Raw genomic sequence first — 17,084 nt, forward strand, 5'->3', positions numbered from 1 at the left:
GATGTGTTCAGGAAAGACTGTCTGCCTTTTCTGATCTTTTCATTAGAGACAGCATACAATGTCATTATGTATGCCATAGGACTGAATTCTCTCAGTTCAGAAAAGCCACACCAATCATGAACAGAGCCACAGTCTCCTCTGAAATGTAATTGATCCATTATTAGCTCACCTTGGCACCATTTGTCCCCAGTCTTCCATGTGACTGGTTTTGCTCCTCCCTTCACAAAATTAGTTTGGGAGAGGAAGGGAGAGAAGCAAAACTAGCAGCCTGGTTTACACCAGAGACCCATCTTTAACTTCCCGCTGTTGTCCCAAGAGCAGTGGAAGCTTTTGAATATGTCAAGAATCATCCAGTATGCTGCTGGGATCTGTAGTTTTTTGATGGACTGAGTCAAAGGGAATTAAGAGCAACAGATCCCAGAATTTCTTCTGAGAAGCTGTTTTTGTGTTCCAAGAGCCTCCTTAGCCAAAATAAAGGATTGATGATTTAGAGCAGTGGTTCTCAATAGCCCAGGACTCACTTTTTAGAATGACAATCTGTTGAGATCCACAGCACATGATGTCATTAACCTGGAAGTGACGTCATGGCCAGAAGTGACATTATTGAGCAGGAAAATTTTTTAACAGTCCTAGGCTGCAATCCTATCCACACTTCCCCAGGAATAAGCCCCATTGACTATCGTTGTTCAAAGCATATACTTTGCAGCTTGTTGAAAGTACAAATCTCCCCAAATGCAGTCACATACCATGTGGTCATCAAGTCTAATATACTCAAAATAAAATATTGAAATGAAAGGGGACCTGAAATTGGCTCACGACCAACCTAGTGTGTTCCAACCCACAGTTTGAGGAACAGTGATTTAGAGCAGTGATTTTCATCTCATGAAACACTGGCAAGGCACTAAAATGAGTCAAGGCACACCATCAGTTTTTTGACAATTGACAAAGCACACTGTGCTGCCAATAGGGAGGTTCACGTCCCCCAATGGCTCTACTAATAAATGAACCGCTCCCAAATTCCTGCAGCACACCTGGGGACTGTTCGCGGCACACCAGTGTGCCATGCACAGTGGTTGGTAATGGCTGATCTAGGGCCAAATCCTATTCAATTTTCCAGTGCTGGTGCAGGTTTGCCAATGGGGCGTGCACTGCATCCTGTGTTAGGGAGGCAGCCACAGAGGCCTCCTCAAGATATGGGAACATTTGTTCCCTTACCTTGGGGCTGCACTGGTGTTGGAAAGTTGGATAGGATTGGGCCCCTAGAGGATAAAACAAATGACATGGGGGTAAAGGAGGGTGTTGAGAAAGGATTGAAGGAACGGAGAGAGGTGGCACTACATCTGTTTTTGGAATGGCTGTGGTTACTGAGTGGTGAGGTAAAGGGGGCTCTGCACATGCTCAGAAATACTTTTGTTCTTAGATCTCCATTCCCCAGATTGTGCAGTGACACCGGGAATGCATTCCAAAGCTATAGTGAGTTCTGTTATACTCAGAAGTTGTTGCTCTTCTGACTTGTTGCTGCTAGTTGATGTGACTGGGCAAGAATTTCTTTGCCTTGTAACAAAAAAAGAGAAAGAGAAAGAGGAAAAGGGAGGGGTGGGAGGAGTGGAGGAACTAAAGCCTGCAGGCTTCTTTCTCTTCCACCCCCTTTTTAGGGGGGTGAAGGGAATGAAATTAGCTATGCTCACAATTTGGAGTCTTGGGGAAGGGAAGCAGCTCAAGGAATTGGAGCGTCTCTGCTAGAGGTGGATGAGCTCTCCAGCTTGACATGCCAAAGTGGCTGCCTCTCCGAAGGAGGAACAAGAAGGAAGAGACATCCCACTGGAGAAGACGGAGGCTTGGCAATTAGGGGTGACCACGTCAGCCACTGTAGAAAGGAACTGACGGAGGGGTGGAAGCGGGGAGATCTGGACAGCCATAGATGAGGCAATGCCACCCAACCAATCTGATGAAGCTAAGGGAACCTGGGTGGGGGAAGGAGCAGGGAAGGATCTATTTGGATTCAGTTATCTGATTGAAATCCTAAGCATACTTTTTTGGGAGTAGGATCTTTTAAAAAGTAGTGGAATGTACTTCTAAGGAATGAGTTAGGGATTAAGCATCGATCCTGCTGAATTCTTTCAGACAGCCCTTTCCCCAAGTTCCTTCAGCTGTCACATTTCCTATAAGGATTCAGTCCCTAAAAATTTTTTGGGAGGAGAGCATTGCAGCTGAATTAAAATTAGATGAATTAATGTAGGCTAAGATAAGAGATCCTTACTCAATCTCAGCCTGGAAAGTCTCAGTTTTCCCATCTGCAAAATGGAATTAAAATTACATTACCATCCTGGCTCATGAGGGTGCTAGTGAAGATGGATGAGATCAGGACTTTCCAAGGAGAACTGCTATGAGACTGAGGATAAATGCTGCTGGATCAGGAGGTTGCCTTCCCATATACAATTTTTTTAAATATAAGTGGAAAAAACAAGGAACCCAGATAGAAGAGGGACAGGAAGAGCCAATGTGTTTCAACTATGATAATGTCAACCCTGATCACCATCCAGAGACGAAACTGGAAAGAACTGTGCAGTGTTTCTTTTATAGCCAGCAAGAAAGTGGGTCATGGAGCCCTTCCTTAGGTTGAAAAAAAAAATGGGAAGGTGGAAATGGGGAGTCACATTTTTTTGTAGCTGCACAAAACAGTCAATGAACAAAGAGAAAAACCACCCCTAATTTGTAAGGAAACAATGTCTACGATACACTGGCTGCTATCTATGGCTCCTTCCAGGTTCCCTGGTGTGGAAGGTCAGAGAGCTGGTGGGGTGGGATTACTAGGACTGGGCTGTGGTGGATCCAACAGCAGCAGTAGCAGTATTTGAGGTGTGGGGTACATGGGAGGGGGTGGGTAGGCATGTGTGGGGGGCTGTTGGTAGAAAGATGCTACAGAAAGAGGCCAACATTATATTCGTTGTGTGTGTGTGTGTGTGTGTGTGTGTGTGTGTGTGTGTGTGTGAGAGAGAGAGTGAGAGAGAGAGAGAGAGAGAGAGAGAGAGAGAGAGAGAGAGAGAGAGAGAGAGAGGATATATGATATACTAATACATGATAGTTTCAGCCTGCAGTCCAAAACTGATTTACTCCAGAGTAGTTCCACTGATGTGCCAGGACTGCGTGGCATCTGTCAGGATTTGGCTGGAAAGCACGAGGCTGCCTTGCTTGACTTGAAGTCACAGAAGAACCAGGTAAGCCATCTGGGGTGGGGGTAGGGGGGTCATCCAAAGTCACCAGGTGAGCCGCCTGGGGGCGCCCAGGTAGAGCGAGGCAGCCTCCTGCCCTCCTTCTGATGGTCTCCTCTTCCACCTGGGTGGCAGGACCTGGACAGCTCCTGCTTTGAACGCTCCTCCTGGCGTGGCTGCCTTGCCTGGTGTGCTGGAGCACCCCAGCTTCCCAAATGCTCAGCCCACAGAAGGGAGGGGTCTGAAATTGTACAGGGTGGGGGGGGGAGAACATTAAAAAAAGGGGCTTAAAGCATCCAGACAGCCAGTCAGATTTTCCTTTATAAAGCCTCAAAGTGTCCACGTCCTCAAAAAGAATGGAACCAATTTAACAGCCCCACGTCCTGCCTCCCTCCCAGCATCTCACCCTCCCCACCCCATCCTCCTGCCAAAACTGCTGGGAGACAGGTTGGAGTGAGAAGGGGGAGGGTCCTCCCCTGCTCCTCGCAGCCCCCACCCCCTCCGCCGCCCTCCCATTGGCTGCGACGCGCTCGAAGGCTCAGCCCGAGCAGGGAACCTCCTGCCCGTATAAATAGGGCCGTCGAGGGCTTTATTATTTTAGCATCCCGGGCAGCAGCAGGGCTTCTGCTAAGTTTTGGAGTTACCGCCATCACCACGACTGTATGCCTGCGTCCCATAGGTCCTAGTTCTCCACACCGACCCAGGGACTCTGAAACACAAGGAGTCTGCATGTCTAGCCAGTAGACATGCTCAGCTTTGTGGATACGCGGATTTTGTTGCTGCTCGCAGTAACTTCATGCCTAGCAACCAGTCAATGTAAGTGCCTTGAGATTGTGGGGAGCAGGGAGGGCGGGGGGGGTCGGGGGTCTCCCCAGGAATGCTGTCCTGCTGCCCTTGAATCTCTCCCTTGGCTTCCTTTTGGGGAGGGGATAATGGGGAGAAAGATCAACAGCTGAGATCAGTTTCAGGACCTGCGGAACTCCAGTCCACCAACAATTTGCCCCACCGACTCTGGTTCTTGGAATGATGGTCCTCTGAGTGGTTTGGGAGTTGTCGTTGGTCTCCCCATCTCATAGAACGGACACAGATCTTCCCATCTCCATAACACACAAGAGTTACGACTTGTTTTTTACAAGTCCACTGAAAGCCCCCCCCCCCAACCACCACCATTCCACCCTTGGCTCCAAAACTGGCAAGGAGCCAAGCAGACTCCCCCCTTCCTCCCCCCTTCCTCCCCCCCACAGAACCCGCCCCCTTTTTTTCAAGAGAAAGGGAATTTTAAAATTCAGTCCATCATTTAGTAAACTTAGTAAAGTAACCCATAACTTAGTAAAGTCTAAAAAAACTTGAGTGAAGAGATAAGGGGGGAAAGCCCAGTTACAAATGGTTTACATGGAGTAAACACAGAGATGGTGACTGCATCAGCATCGCTTCCTTGAAAAATGACAGAGGAGGGTTTTTGGTTCCACATTCTGGAGGGAATTCAGAAAAAGAAAAAAAAGGGGGGGGGGAACTATAGCACCAGAAACTTCAGAATACAGACGCTTTCTAGGGCGTTGTACATGATCTTTGTGTTGAGCTGGAGCAGAGTGGATGCTCACAGTGCGCCCTCTAGAGGGAGGAAGGCGGTAGCGCAGAACACCCTATCTTCTGTGTTGGGTGGCCTGATGGACCAAATGGGATTGAGGGGGGGAACAGACATTGTTTATGAGAACATGTAGTTACTCGGTGAGCACATATGCAAGAACAGAGAAAGGGGAGATTTCTTAGGAGCAATTGTCTTGTGATAAGTTGTCCAAAATGTTTTGTTTTGATGTACTTGAGGCAGGGCAGGAGACACTAGCATCAACTAGGGGAAAAATTGACTTTTCTTGATCTTTTTTGTTTAACAGACAAATATGCCTAATGGATATTCCAGGCATTTTCTATCATACTTTATTAATGCTCTAGTGACCCCTTCTGGTAGAAAAGACAGGGGAAAAGACCAGATGTCCATATTTCTAGAACTTTGTGAGTAAATTATTAAACAACAAAGTTGGTCTGGGCAGTTGTTACCAACTTGGCTCCAGTGAATATATATTTAGTACTTTAGTATCCCATTATAAGGTCAGAGCAGTGTGTAATCTTCAATAGTACCCTGGGAGGTAGGCCTGCCGTAGAGATCCTAACTTGTCCAAAGCCATCCATGGAGCTTCAGATGGAGCATGGATTTAAAGATGGGTTTCCAGGCTCCAAACCAAACTCTCAAATCAATTCATCATACTGACTATGGTGATATTTTATTGGACACATTTTTACTAGTGTGGGAGTAGACAAGCTTTGCTGTTAGGTTCTACTGAGAGACAGACTTCTGTGTGACTCAAAACCTTGCATGCTACACAAAGAGAAGTTAGTCCAGAAAAACATTATCATCATATCTGTTTTGTGTCTCTTAAATACATGCAGGTTATAGTCCTTTAAATCAGCTTGTGCATCAGTAACTCCTTTATACAGTATATTGTATAAGACAACTCTACCCATATTACAAAATAAATATTTACAGTTGCCTGACAGACAACTGGATTCGTTAAAGATATGCACAGACAATTTGGATTCTGTGAGGGTTACTAATGAGACTAATGACAAAAATGTGGGTCCATTGTCTTCTTTACTCCTACATTCTATCATCAGTTGGATACTACCTTCTATAGCTGTGCCTCTGCAGTATTCAAATTTACTTTTCCCCCTGGTGGTAAGGAGAAAGTAAGGCAGTTTTCACAACCCAAAACAAGCTTGGTACTTATTGGTACTCTGTACCAATACAGACTGTGCAATTCACTGATAAGCCATCCATCCCCCAGCAAACAAACATTACATTTGCAAAGAGCATGCCTGATGAAGATATAAAGATATAAGAATGAAAAATGAAGATATAAAATCATGCATATAAAAATTCATGATTTTAATGCAGTCACCTGCTCCTTTAGATAACAAAGGTCCTTAATACAATAAGTATGCATAAAATTTGTCATTTCCACCATTGCCTATTTTCCTAATAGTAATCTCTGGATTCATATCAGCATAAGCCTTCTATTGTCATCAAATTTTAAAATCTGAGAAATTAGCAAGAGAATCACAGTTTCTTATCAAGCAGTTTGATAAGAATGCTGATTAAATGCACTTTTACTTACTTACCCAGAGCACTCGACAGTTTTCTCCGACCTTTCCAGACTCACTCACCACTTAAATACCCTGGTGGTGTATTCATGCAAGCACACAAACTTTCTGTACTTATCTGTTTGTTGTGTTGCTGCCAAGCTCCAAAGTCTGAGGCTCTGTCCGGCAGAGAGGTCATATGCAGCAGTGGACATCTTTTTCTCTGTTGCTCCAGCAGAAACTTCCTCTCCCTTTCTTCCTTTGGTAATAAGACTGTAATAAGCCTGATTCTAGTCTTCTTCCTTCTGTAATAAGCCAGGTTCTGGTTGCATCTCACAGCCTGCAGCAGGGTAATGGAGCTGCTGGAGGAGTAGGACAGGAGGTACCATTTCCAGCATTCTCTGTGTAAATTGACAGGTCCTGCCATCAGGCTGCAGTTGTATCTGCAAGGCTGGCATGAAGGACACATCCACAGATCTGTTTAAACATTCAGGATACATAATTTTCAAAACGTTCATTTTGTCGGACAATGATAAAGTTATAATAGCTGCAATTCAAAGCACTATTTGGTGCAGGCCCAGTGAGATCTTCAGTCTTTTTTCTTCGAACAGCAGAACCAGCCCTTCTCCACCAAGCACCATGCTATGTTACAAACTACTTTTGAAACTCCACTCATTCATAAAAGTGGTTCCCAGGGGCTGCTGTTTGAGAGCCCCAAATCCAAAGCATATGTAGTGTTCAGAATGAGTTGCACAGTTCTCTGGATCCTGGCCTATAGTAGGTTTTGGACTTTCTGTGCTGTTTGTGTGTAAACGTTTCCCATTTTAAAACTCCAAATAAGTATTCAACAAGAAAAAGATCTCTTTGCTGGGGATCTCTTACAGACCAATCTTCTGCATGTCTACTCAGAAGTAAGTTCCATTGTGTTCAATGGAGCTTACTCCCAGGTACGTGTGCATAGGATTGCAGACTCAGAGACCAATCCTATCCAGTTTTCTAGCACTGATGCAGCCATGCCAATGGGGCATGCCCTGAATCCTACAGTGGGGGGCAGTCGTGAAGCCTTCCTCAAGTGGCTGCATTGTGGTTGCATTGATGCTAGAAAGTTGGATAGGATTAGGCCTTCAGTCAGTTTCAGAATTCCAAAATTTCAGAAATCCAGTTCAAAGAACTGTCATATATGACAGAATTGCTCAATCAAGAAGCCTTCAAACAAAATTAGTTTAAATATTATTTACAAGAATATAGAGAACAATATGCTTGTTTTAAATCATTCCATGCTCAAATGTTAAACTTGCTGTATTGGCTTTAGATAACAGACAGGCCCAATCCTCTCTTAAAGAGAACATTCTTAGAAGAAATATTGCCTGATCAGCTTCATAGAGCACACCATGGCTGGGATCCAAAGAGCCCTATGCAAAAGACAAGAGTCCTTCTGTGCATGTTTGGGGGGTTACCTGTTTGTTTGTCAAGATGTGTCCTCTCATACCATACCAAATCCCAAATCTGGGGTGTGTGGGTCTTCTCACTTTTTGGAATGGTTTTTGGAGTACCAGCAAAGCAGGGCAGAAAAACCCAATGTGCTAGAGTGTTCCACACAGGCCCTTGGATCCAGTCTCTGACTTTTACAAAATAAGCTGTAACTGTTTCTAAATATATACATTCAAATCAGAACTTTGAGATGCTCTTATAGAAAGAAAAAAGTAAATGAGCCATATTGCAGTACCAAAGTCAAACAATTATCAGAATTTAATCCAACTTCACATGGAATGTTATATTAGTCTTTTGTACTGTTCAGATAGGAATAATAATTACAACACTTTAAATGCATAATGTTCTATAACTGACAAATTAATTATGTTTTCCTTTTTTCTTTTTTGTCTTTTTTTTACAGATCAGTATGAGGTCAGTACAATTATTTGTCAAAATACAGTTGCAGTCTAATTAACAGAGTAGATTATATTTTTTTTCAGAATCACTAGTTACTAACCACTAGTTACTAACTAGTTCCCAAGAAGTACATGGGCAAGATGTGCTTATTAATATTCTGAGGACTACCCAAAAATGTACCCACCCCTAATTTCCTAATGGGCTGTCCTTGTAAAAGCTACCTTCATAGGTTAATATGGGATGGGATGGCAAAGCCACAGTAGCAAGAGTCATACTGAATGCCTGGCAGTTTTGGATATTACTAACCTGATTTTAACACCAGAGTATTTTTTAAAACATCATTGCATCAGAGAAGCATGAATGAGTGCAGGTATGACTTTTATAATACCTCATTTGCATGATCCAGTAATTACTAATTCATTTATAGTACAATCCTATGCATGTTTTCTCAGAAGTAAGTTCCACTATTTAATGGGGTTTCCCACCAATGTGAATAGGATTGCTGCCTTAGCATTTTTTTTTTACTTTGCTTCATAATTAATATTGAATTGAAATATTCATAATTTTAGATTTTCTCTAATTTTGTATTCATTCCTTTCTAGGAAAGAGTAGGACAGAGGGTAAGCAATTTTATATATGACATTTGGAGGTATAGTTCCATATGAATCTGCTCTGACTGTAGAGGAGAGACCAGCAGATCTGAACAAAACTAGAACAAAACTAGATCCTCTTTTTAAAAAAAATATAAATCTAAACTGGAAACCTTCATAGGAGACACATAGAAAATCTCTATTAATCTTAAGTGAACTTCATCTTAAGTGAAGTGAATCTTAAATAAACTTAAGAGAGTGCAAGCCTATGCCAGTCTACTTAGAAGTCGACCTTACTGTATTCAATGGGGTTTACTCCCCATAAAGTATGTATAGTAATGCAGCCTGAGAAATATAGCTGAGTTGCTAAACTGAAAACCTGTTGCTACACAAGCTTGTTCAGAAATAAGTACCACTTATTTCAGTGAGGCTTAAGTCCAAGTAACTGTGGGCAACACTGGTTAGAATCTTAGTTGAAACTGTGTTTCATTGAATTTAATGGAACTTCAGGTCATCAAGAATCAGGTGTAAGTGATCTGCAGTGATATTGGATTCTAATATGCATGAAATTGGTATTCACAGAAAGAATAAACTTTTAAAAACCAGTTTTTTGTCTGAAAGTTGAGGCTGTCTCAAAAATCACCCATATTCAAAAACTGCAGAAATTACCTACATAGGAGACATATTTAAGGAACATGAATGATGGTTTTCAAGATTAGATGTATAATAGATTAATGCTAAAGACTTAATTAAGAGCTAATCAAGAACAGATTTTATTTTATTTTGCATCTCTGTTGAGTATTCAGTTACTATGGAAGTACTAGTGGCTTCATCTGCTATATTACAGACCATGAATTGTGTCATTTCTCTGAGTAGACAATTCTTATTCATATTGTTGATTTATATACTTAAAATGTTTGCTTCGGGGGCTCATACATTTGTTCAATTTTTACCTTGCTTTTCTCTCAGATGGGCACCAAAGTGGCTTATAAAACACATAAAAATATAGAAAAACAATTCTTATACAATTAAAACATAACTAAAAACAATCAGCAGCAGTCATCCCATAATAAGATTAAAAGAGCAAGCATTAAGTACACATTTTTTTTTATTTCTTTTCAGGGCCCCAAAGGACCAAAAGGGCACCGAGGAGACAGGGTAAAGGACCACGATTGTGTGAATTTTCCTTGTTACAGTTGAACAATTGCTAGATGGATGGAAAAGAGCCTAGCAAACATGGTTATATCCTCAACAAAGACTGCAAAACCTCCATTAACTGAACTTTAATAATAATAATAATAATAATAATAATAATAATAATAATAATAATAATAATAATAATAATAATACAGGTATTTATATACCACCTTTCTTGGTCTTTATTCAAGACTTTATTCAAGGCGGTTTACATAGGCAGGCTTATTAAATCCCCGTAGGGATTTTTACAATTTGAAAGAATGTTCTATCTTACAAGAACCACAACATTCAGGTGTTACTTTCTTGATCTGGTTTCACATTCTGGCCTCCATCCTCCCACGCTCAGAGCAGATGGAATAGCTCGGCTTCAGCTTGTCAGCTGCTTCAAGGTCGCACGGTGCCGGTGGCCTCAAACTGGCGACCTTCGGATGTTATCTTCAGGCAGACGGAGGCTCTACCCTCTAGACCAGACCTCCTGCCCTGATTATCCTGATTATTTGAAATCTTTTTATGCTCCCTCTGTGGGGAGGCAGTCAGCGTGTTCAAAATTCTGGTCACCCAACTGTTCCCTCCCCCCCAATCTTCTTGCACAATTCAGATAACTGAGGTCGTACTCTGCATTGTATGATCACTTTGAGTTGGGGAAAAAAAAATTATGTAGCAAGTTGGTGACACATCAGTAAGGTCAATGGAGTTGCCTAGCTTTAAATGAGGTCAGGATTGGGACACATCAGTGTTTAATGGTATGACAGGTCAGATGCAAAGGGTTGAAATCTATCTTCAAATCTTCTACAAGTTTCTTGGAGTGATAAATGCTAACGTGATTCAGGTTTGGTGACCAAAAAATGGGGCGGAGAAGATCTGATTTACTACAAAGTGACCAGTAAAGGCTCATGTCAGGTTGCTGATGAAGTGAACAATGGAATTATGTAAAACACATGATTCAGATCTGATCACATAATGGTTTTAAAGCATTCCCACATAATATTGCATACATGTTAAAAAAAAAAAAAAAGGAGTCTTGCCTTTGCTAGCACTTGCTGATTACACAGGCCACCCCACATTTTGCTTCCTTAAATGTTACACCAATTCCTGGGTATATTTGGGTTGCTGATTCCAAAAAAGGCATCCGTTTTGCCCTATCATGTCTAGTTTTGGAGACATGGCATAACTTCTTTAGTGAATGGTTCAAGCAGCTTCCTCATGAGGAAGCTGCTTGAACCATTCATTAATGAGGCTATACTGTATCTCCAAAACTAGATGTGATAGGGCAAAACGGATGCCATTTTTGGAATCGGCACCCCAAATTCATATCAAACCACCATAAATTTTGGGAGAAACATTTCTGACCCTCAATTGTGTAGGCCTGTGTTATGAACCCGCCATCTAGCCAGAGTAACAATTCGCTCCCTTTGATTTTTGCAAGCTGGATAGCTGGCCTTGTGTTCAATGTTAGCTCATGTACCACTAGTTGATGAGGTCATACTGCTAATTCTGAATGCAGGAGTACTTTAACAGCCACATTGGCATCACTGTGTGAAGACTACTATTTTTCAGGACCAGTGTGGCAGAGCTTTATGAATGCAGGGATCTTCTCAGGTCATTCATGTGGATGTAGCATTTGTTTTTGGCCTCTTCGCACCTTTAGAGCACACGGATGATGTGTGCACATAGTCCTGCCTTTCCCATGATGACTGCTGGTCTGCAGCAACAAATGCTGTTCAGCAGTTGTCACTACAGGCAAACAGCAACCAGAAAGAGGACAGGAGATGGGGCGACATGTGTGGGTCATCAGGGGGCTCTGGAAAAGTCCTTGTGTGCCCAGGAGATGACCAAAGAGGGTTTTTGTAGCACACAGCACCACTAATCTTCCTCCTCCCTCCAGTTTTCCTCAGAAAGCTTGCTAACTAGGATCTTTCCAAATATTTAGACTAACCAGCTGAAGAACATACATGACCAGTCTCAGGCAGGTGATGCAATGTTGGGATCCTTCCCTGTGATATTCTACCGGAATATATCTTGCCTGTTCAGAAGCAGGAGCAAGGAAGCCAGCTATGCTGAGTAGACAATTTGAGAAGTCAGATGCTCTGCATGGGTTTTCTGTCACAAAGCTGTAGGACTGCAGTAATGGCCTAAGGCCGTAGATGGGAAGTTGCTAAGTGACTAAAGGCTTCTTCCCACAGTATTTTAAACATATACAGTGGATGTAGAAAGGAGATGTGTATACGCATGACAAATGCATGTTTTTCTGGTGTAGATGCATCAGGTGTAGCTGCGATGATAAACATGCATTTGCCACCACATAACGTGAACTGGCTCTAAGGCATTAGGTAGTATATGACTGGACAATGTGGCTTCAAGACTCACTGAAAGTTCATTCTTCCTTCAGCAGAAGCTTACAATGAAGTAACCACTGCACTGTTTAACACATAGTGTAGGACAGCATGATTTGTGACCTGCCAAGCATACTAAACTTTCCCAACCATGTTGGGAAAACCATGTTTTCTGGCCTACCAGGCACTGGACAAGAGTCTCCTTCCTCTCCTTTACTGTCTTGTTTTTTGCAGGCCTAAGCAGGCAGCAGAAGCAGTCGCTGAACTTCTGATAGGCTAAGACTACAATCCTGTGCACAATTATCTGGGAGTAAGTCCCATTGACTATCATGGGATTTGCTTTTGAGTAGACAAGCATAGGATTGGGCTGTAACACATGTAACTGATGTGCTGCATTTGGCATGGTGGCAAGCTGTGCAGTCTTGGAATTGCCAACTTTGACAGGAGCTATTCCTGAGCTATTCCTTTTCCTCATGCATGGAGGCCCTGTTAAAAGCTCCAGGTTTGCTTGCAGTATTCATATGGAGACTGATGCTGATTTCTAGTCAGTCTAAGAATCAGGTCTGATATAGTACTATGTGCTAAGGAGACCAGGTCTTTGTTTGAAATGGTTTATGCTATGTGAAACACTTAGGGCACAATCCTAACCAGCTCTACTCAGAAGTAAGTCCTATTTTGTTCAATGGGGGTTACTCTCAGGAAAGTGTGGTTAGGACTGCAGCCTTAGGGCCCAATCCTATCCAACTTTCCATCACCGGTGCTGCTGCAATGCAGTTCTGAGGTAAGGGAACAAATGTTCCTATACCTTAAGGAAATCTCTGTGACTGCCTCCCCACCAGAGGATGCAGTGCACACCCCATTGACACAGCTGCACCGGCACTGGAAAATTGGGCTGTGCACTCAGACATCTCTTCCACTAGCACATTTAGGCTGCGATCCTAACCTCACTTTCCTGGAAGTAAGTCTCATTGAACACAATAGGACTTACTTCTGATTCGACCTGATTAGGATTGTGCCCTTACTCATTTTAATAGACACAGTCAAGATACCTAACAATCACCCAATCAACCACTTTCCATCTACCATCTTGGAAAATGATATTTCTGTCATCGGTCATGAAAAACCGGTGACCTGGAAGCAGTTTGGGAATGACTTGGATTCTGCCCACATCCATCCTCTTGTAATTGGAATAGATGTTGCATCTGATACATGCATATCATGCATAGCAACTAAAAGATCTTTAATTAAATAGGCTGAGTAAAATACTGCCTTGGATTTTACCTTCCACAGAACATATAATTTGGAATGCGGTATTGTGTATTAATCAGATTAATACATAATTGGTCTGCATTGCATGCAGGGGCAACTGTAGCAAAGGAAGACTCCTGAAAAATGTGGAATTGAAAGTACATCAATTCTTTGTTTACTGTTATTTTTATTATGTACGCGTAATTCAGAAATGTGTTTCCAAGAATTATCATGTCTGCTTTGTTGAACACTTTAAAAACCATTATGAAATCTTATTGTGAATAAGTCCTAGTGTTAATATGCTCACACATTTTTAACATGGTCATATGTTTCTTCACATTAAAGCCAGTAAATCTTCCAAGTGCCATGAATCTATAAGCAGTGCCATTTTCAAAAACTGTCAAGTATGTAAACAGATAGTTTGGATTGTGCAGGACCATTTTGACTAGGCTGCTTTGAAATATCCTCTCATTATTTCTAATTTTTAACATTAATATATATATTTTTTTTCTCCTAGGGTCCACCAGGTCCACCAGGCAGAGATGGAGATGATGGTCCACCAGGCCCCCCAGGGCCCCCTGGTCCTCCCGGTCTTGGCGGAGTAAGGCATTAAATGTTTTATTTTAATGTTGCATCATAGCATTTTGAGATACAAATAAATATCAAGCAAGTCATTAAAGATCTAGCACTTTTAAAATGGGGTCAAACCATTCTTGTGATCATACCTCCTGAGATCTGTCTTCAGTGTACCACTGTGACTCTTAGGTGGGAACATCCTTAATGATCTACAAACATTCAAGGAAGAAAAGTTTAATTAACTGTTTTCCATTTTCTTTCATTCCTTCTTTGCCCTTTTACTCTGTCAACTCAAGAGCTGATTCTCCACAGGGGACTTAATTAAATGAGCTCATAGTGATGAATCAGGTCACAAGGTCAGTCACACTTTTAGCTGCTGACTTTGTATGTCCTTAATATTCCCAGAATACTAACTTGTTGCCCAGAATGCATTTTCATGGGAGAACTTTTTAGCCTGCCTGGCTGGTATAGAGCAGGGCTCTCTAGACCTTGTTCCAGGGGCTGGATCCAGTGCCCTGCTTTTTCCTTCCCCCACATGAACGGCGCTTACCATTCCATGGGGAAGCTGCCCTCCCCCACCACCGATCTCCCTCAAACTGAGCTCCAGCCTGCCACTTCTGAGTTCCATCACCCCAGCAGCCACTGCACATGAATTTCTGGGAAGGTGTGGCAGGCTAGAGCTCGGTTTGGGGGAAATTAGTTGCAGGACGGCTCCCTGGCAGAACGGTAAGCCCCGGTCACACCGGGGACACCTTTCTCATTCTGCAGTGGTCTCCAGTTTGAAGACTGCTGATATAGAGCATCAAATCAGATCATTGAAAGCTTTCACAGAAAGGACATGAAGCCATTTACAGGCACTCCTCAATTAATTTAAGGTTACTATCCTAAACAGCCTTATTAGGAAAGATGAACCCTTGAACTCAATGGCCTAAGACTAGGCTGCCAGCAGAAATGTTCAAATGTATGTCAGCCCACTTAATTCAGTGTGAATCCCATTACCCCAGTTTGTGTAATAAAACTGGTTTACTTAACAGTTTAGGCCTGTGATTAAATCCCTAAAAACTGTGACTAGAAGGCTTGGCCTACTGTCCTAAAGGATTATTGCTTTTACAGCACAATCCTCTGCATGCCTTTTCAGACATCGGTAGCAATTGATGGCAATAGTAAGTGTGTACAGGATTGCAGCCCTAGTTCCAGCAGTTCTAACATGGAAATATTAAATTAGGTACGATAATCTTTAAAATAATAACAATAATAAATAAGACTTAAAAGATTATTTCCTGATTATCTTTGATTGAAGAATTGTAAACAGGTAAAAACCTTTGCAGAAGCACCTTTTCAATATCTCTAGTGCTTTAAGCCATTTCTGCCCAATGTTGCATATGCACAACAGGGATCAAATATTTATTTGTTCTAAATATATTATTGACAAGATACAAGCATCTTCTTGTCTTGTGTGCGCTCTGAGCATCTGGTGAGCCACTGTGAGATACAGGAAACTGGACTAGATGGACCCTGAGACTGATCCAGCAGGCTCTTCTTAAGTTCTTGTTTGCTATATTTGAATGCTAAAGAAGCTCTTTCTCATTATGTTAAAGTTTATACTTTCATCTTCTACAGAACTTTGCTGCTCAATATGACGGATCCAAAGCAGCTGATCTTGGCTCTGGACCAATGGTAAGTAGATGGCTCCTTTAATTTATCATACAACTGTGTTTGCAAATTCAAGTACCTTTGGTATTCTTCGTTGATCTCTCAGGTGTATTAATCATGGAAGTTGTTAATTGTAACAACTTAGTAGTATGGTGATAACAAGGCACAGATGCTGTGCATGCTCACAAGGTAACTAGCAGTGCAAGCCTAAGCACGTCTACTCAGAAGTAAATCCCATAGAATTCAATGGGACCTACTCCCAGGTAAATGTATATAGGATTACATGCTTTGATCAGTGGCAACATATCAACCCCCAGCAACAGTTCATACATAGAAACCTTCTCCCATTGGGCCTTGGCTCTGTGAAGTGCATAACTGCCCTATAGTCTGAGGCACAGCATTGAAAGGCATATTGTGTCTCCCCACCAGACATCCTCCAGTCTAGGCCATGATCTGTCCTGTCTTGCAAACTATGCATGAGCAGGAAAAATACATGGGGACTAGATGTTCCTCCTGCCTTATTGTGGTGGATGGTTGTAGCCCATTTCCGGAGCCAGTCTATATTTCTTTCCTGACGTCACATCTCGGGAATGAGAGATTTACAAGTAGCTCAGTCATCCAGTGGTTTAAACAACCAGCACTGCTACTACTACAGTTGCTAGAATTAAGAGACCACTGCATAGCTGGCTAACCCATCTCTTTGATGAGATGTGATCTGGAAGATGTTCTGCAATCCTTCCCCAACACAGGGAGCCAGATGCTGTGGCACAAGTGCTGGGACTGGCTGCATATTCCTACAACAATGTTATTTGCCCACCATGACAAGGAGCTAGAGTTATTCATTCCTAAGAGCAGGTACCGGGGATCCCCCGTATCCATGGATATCCACAGATTCTGTTATCTGCAGATCAGGTCCACGGGGGGGCCCCCCTCACATGCGCTCCCCTCATGCACCCTCTCTGGAGCAAAAAAAAAAAAAAATGCAACTTCTGGTTTCTCCATGAAACAGAAAGTGATGTTTTTAATGGCTGCATTGGGAGGCCCTGGGAGGCCCCAGAGGAAATTCTTCCTACATTATCAAGGTGGAAGTCCATACCTTTTTTTGCCCTTACATGCATTTTCATAATAGGGACTGCAATTTGGGCATGAAATGAGGGGTGCAAATGCCAAGACAGTAATCATGTTCAGTGTTGTTCTTGCAGATCTGTTGCACGTTTCCATACAGCCAGAGCAGAAATAACTTGCTATGT

At 42.4% G+C, this 17,084-nt stretch overlaps 1 protein-coding gene across 2 annotated transcripts in view; it reads left to right on the top strand.

Annotated features, from left to right (window-relative positions):
* The first annotated feature begins 3,830 nt into the window (after positions 1-3,830).
* COL1A2 (collagen type I alpha 2 chain) overlaps positions 3,831-17,084 on the top strand; it is a 73,730-nt gene continuing 60,476 nt past the window's right edge. Inside the window, exons 1-4 of one of the 2 annotated variants that reach the window (XM_066627706.1) lie at positions 3,831-4,070; positions 9,960-9,985; positions 14,123-14,206; positions 15,802-15,858. In XM_066627706.1, coding sequence (XP_066483803.1) covers positions 3,959-4,070; positions 9,960-9,985; positions 14,123-14,206; positions 15,802-15,858 — 279 coding nt within the window. In that variant the 5' untranslated portion in view covers positions 3,831-3,958. Of the gene's footprint in view, positions 4,071-9,959; positions 9,986-14,122; positions 14,207-15,801; positions 15,859-17,084 lie in introns of those variants that run through there. The other variant, XM_066627705.1, reaches the window with a different exon arrangement.

This window comes from Tiliqua scincoides, chromosome 5 (genome assembly GCF_035046505.1).
Source record: "Tiliqua scincoides isolate rTilSci1 chromosome 5, rTilSci1.hap2, whole genome shotgun sequence".
Classification (NCBI taxonomy): Eukaryota; Metazoa; Chordata; class Lepidosauria; order Squamata; family Scincidae; genus Tiliqua; species Tiliqua scincoides.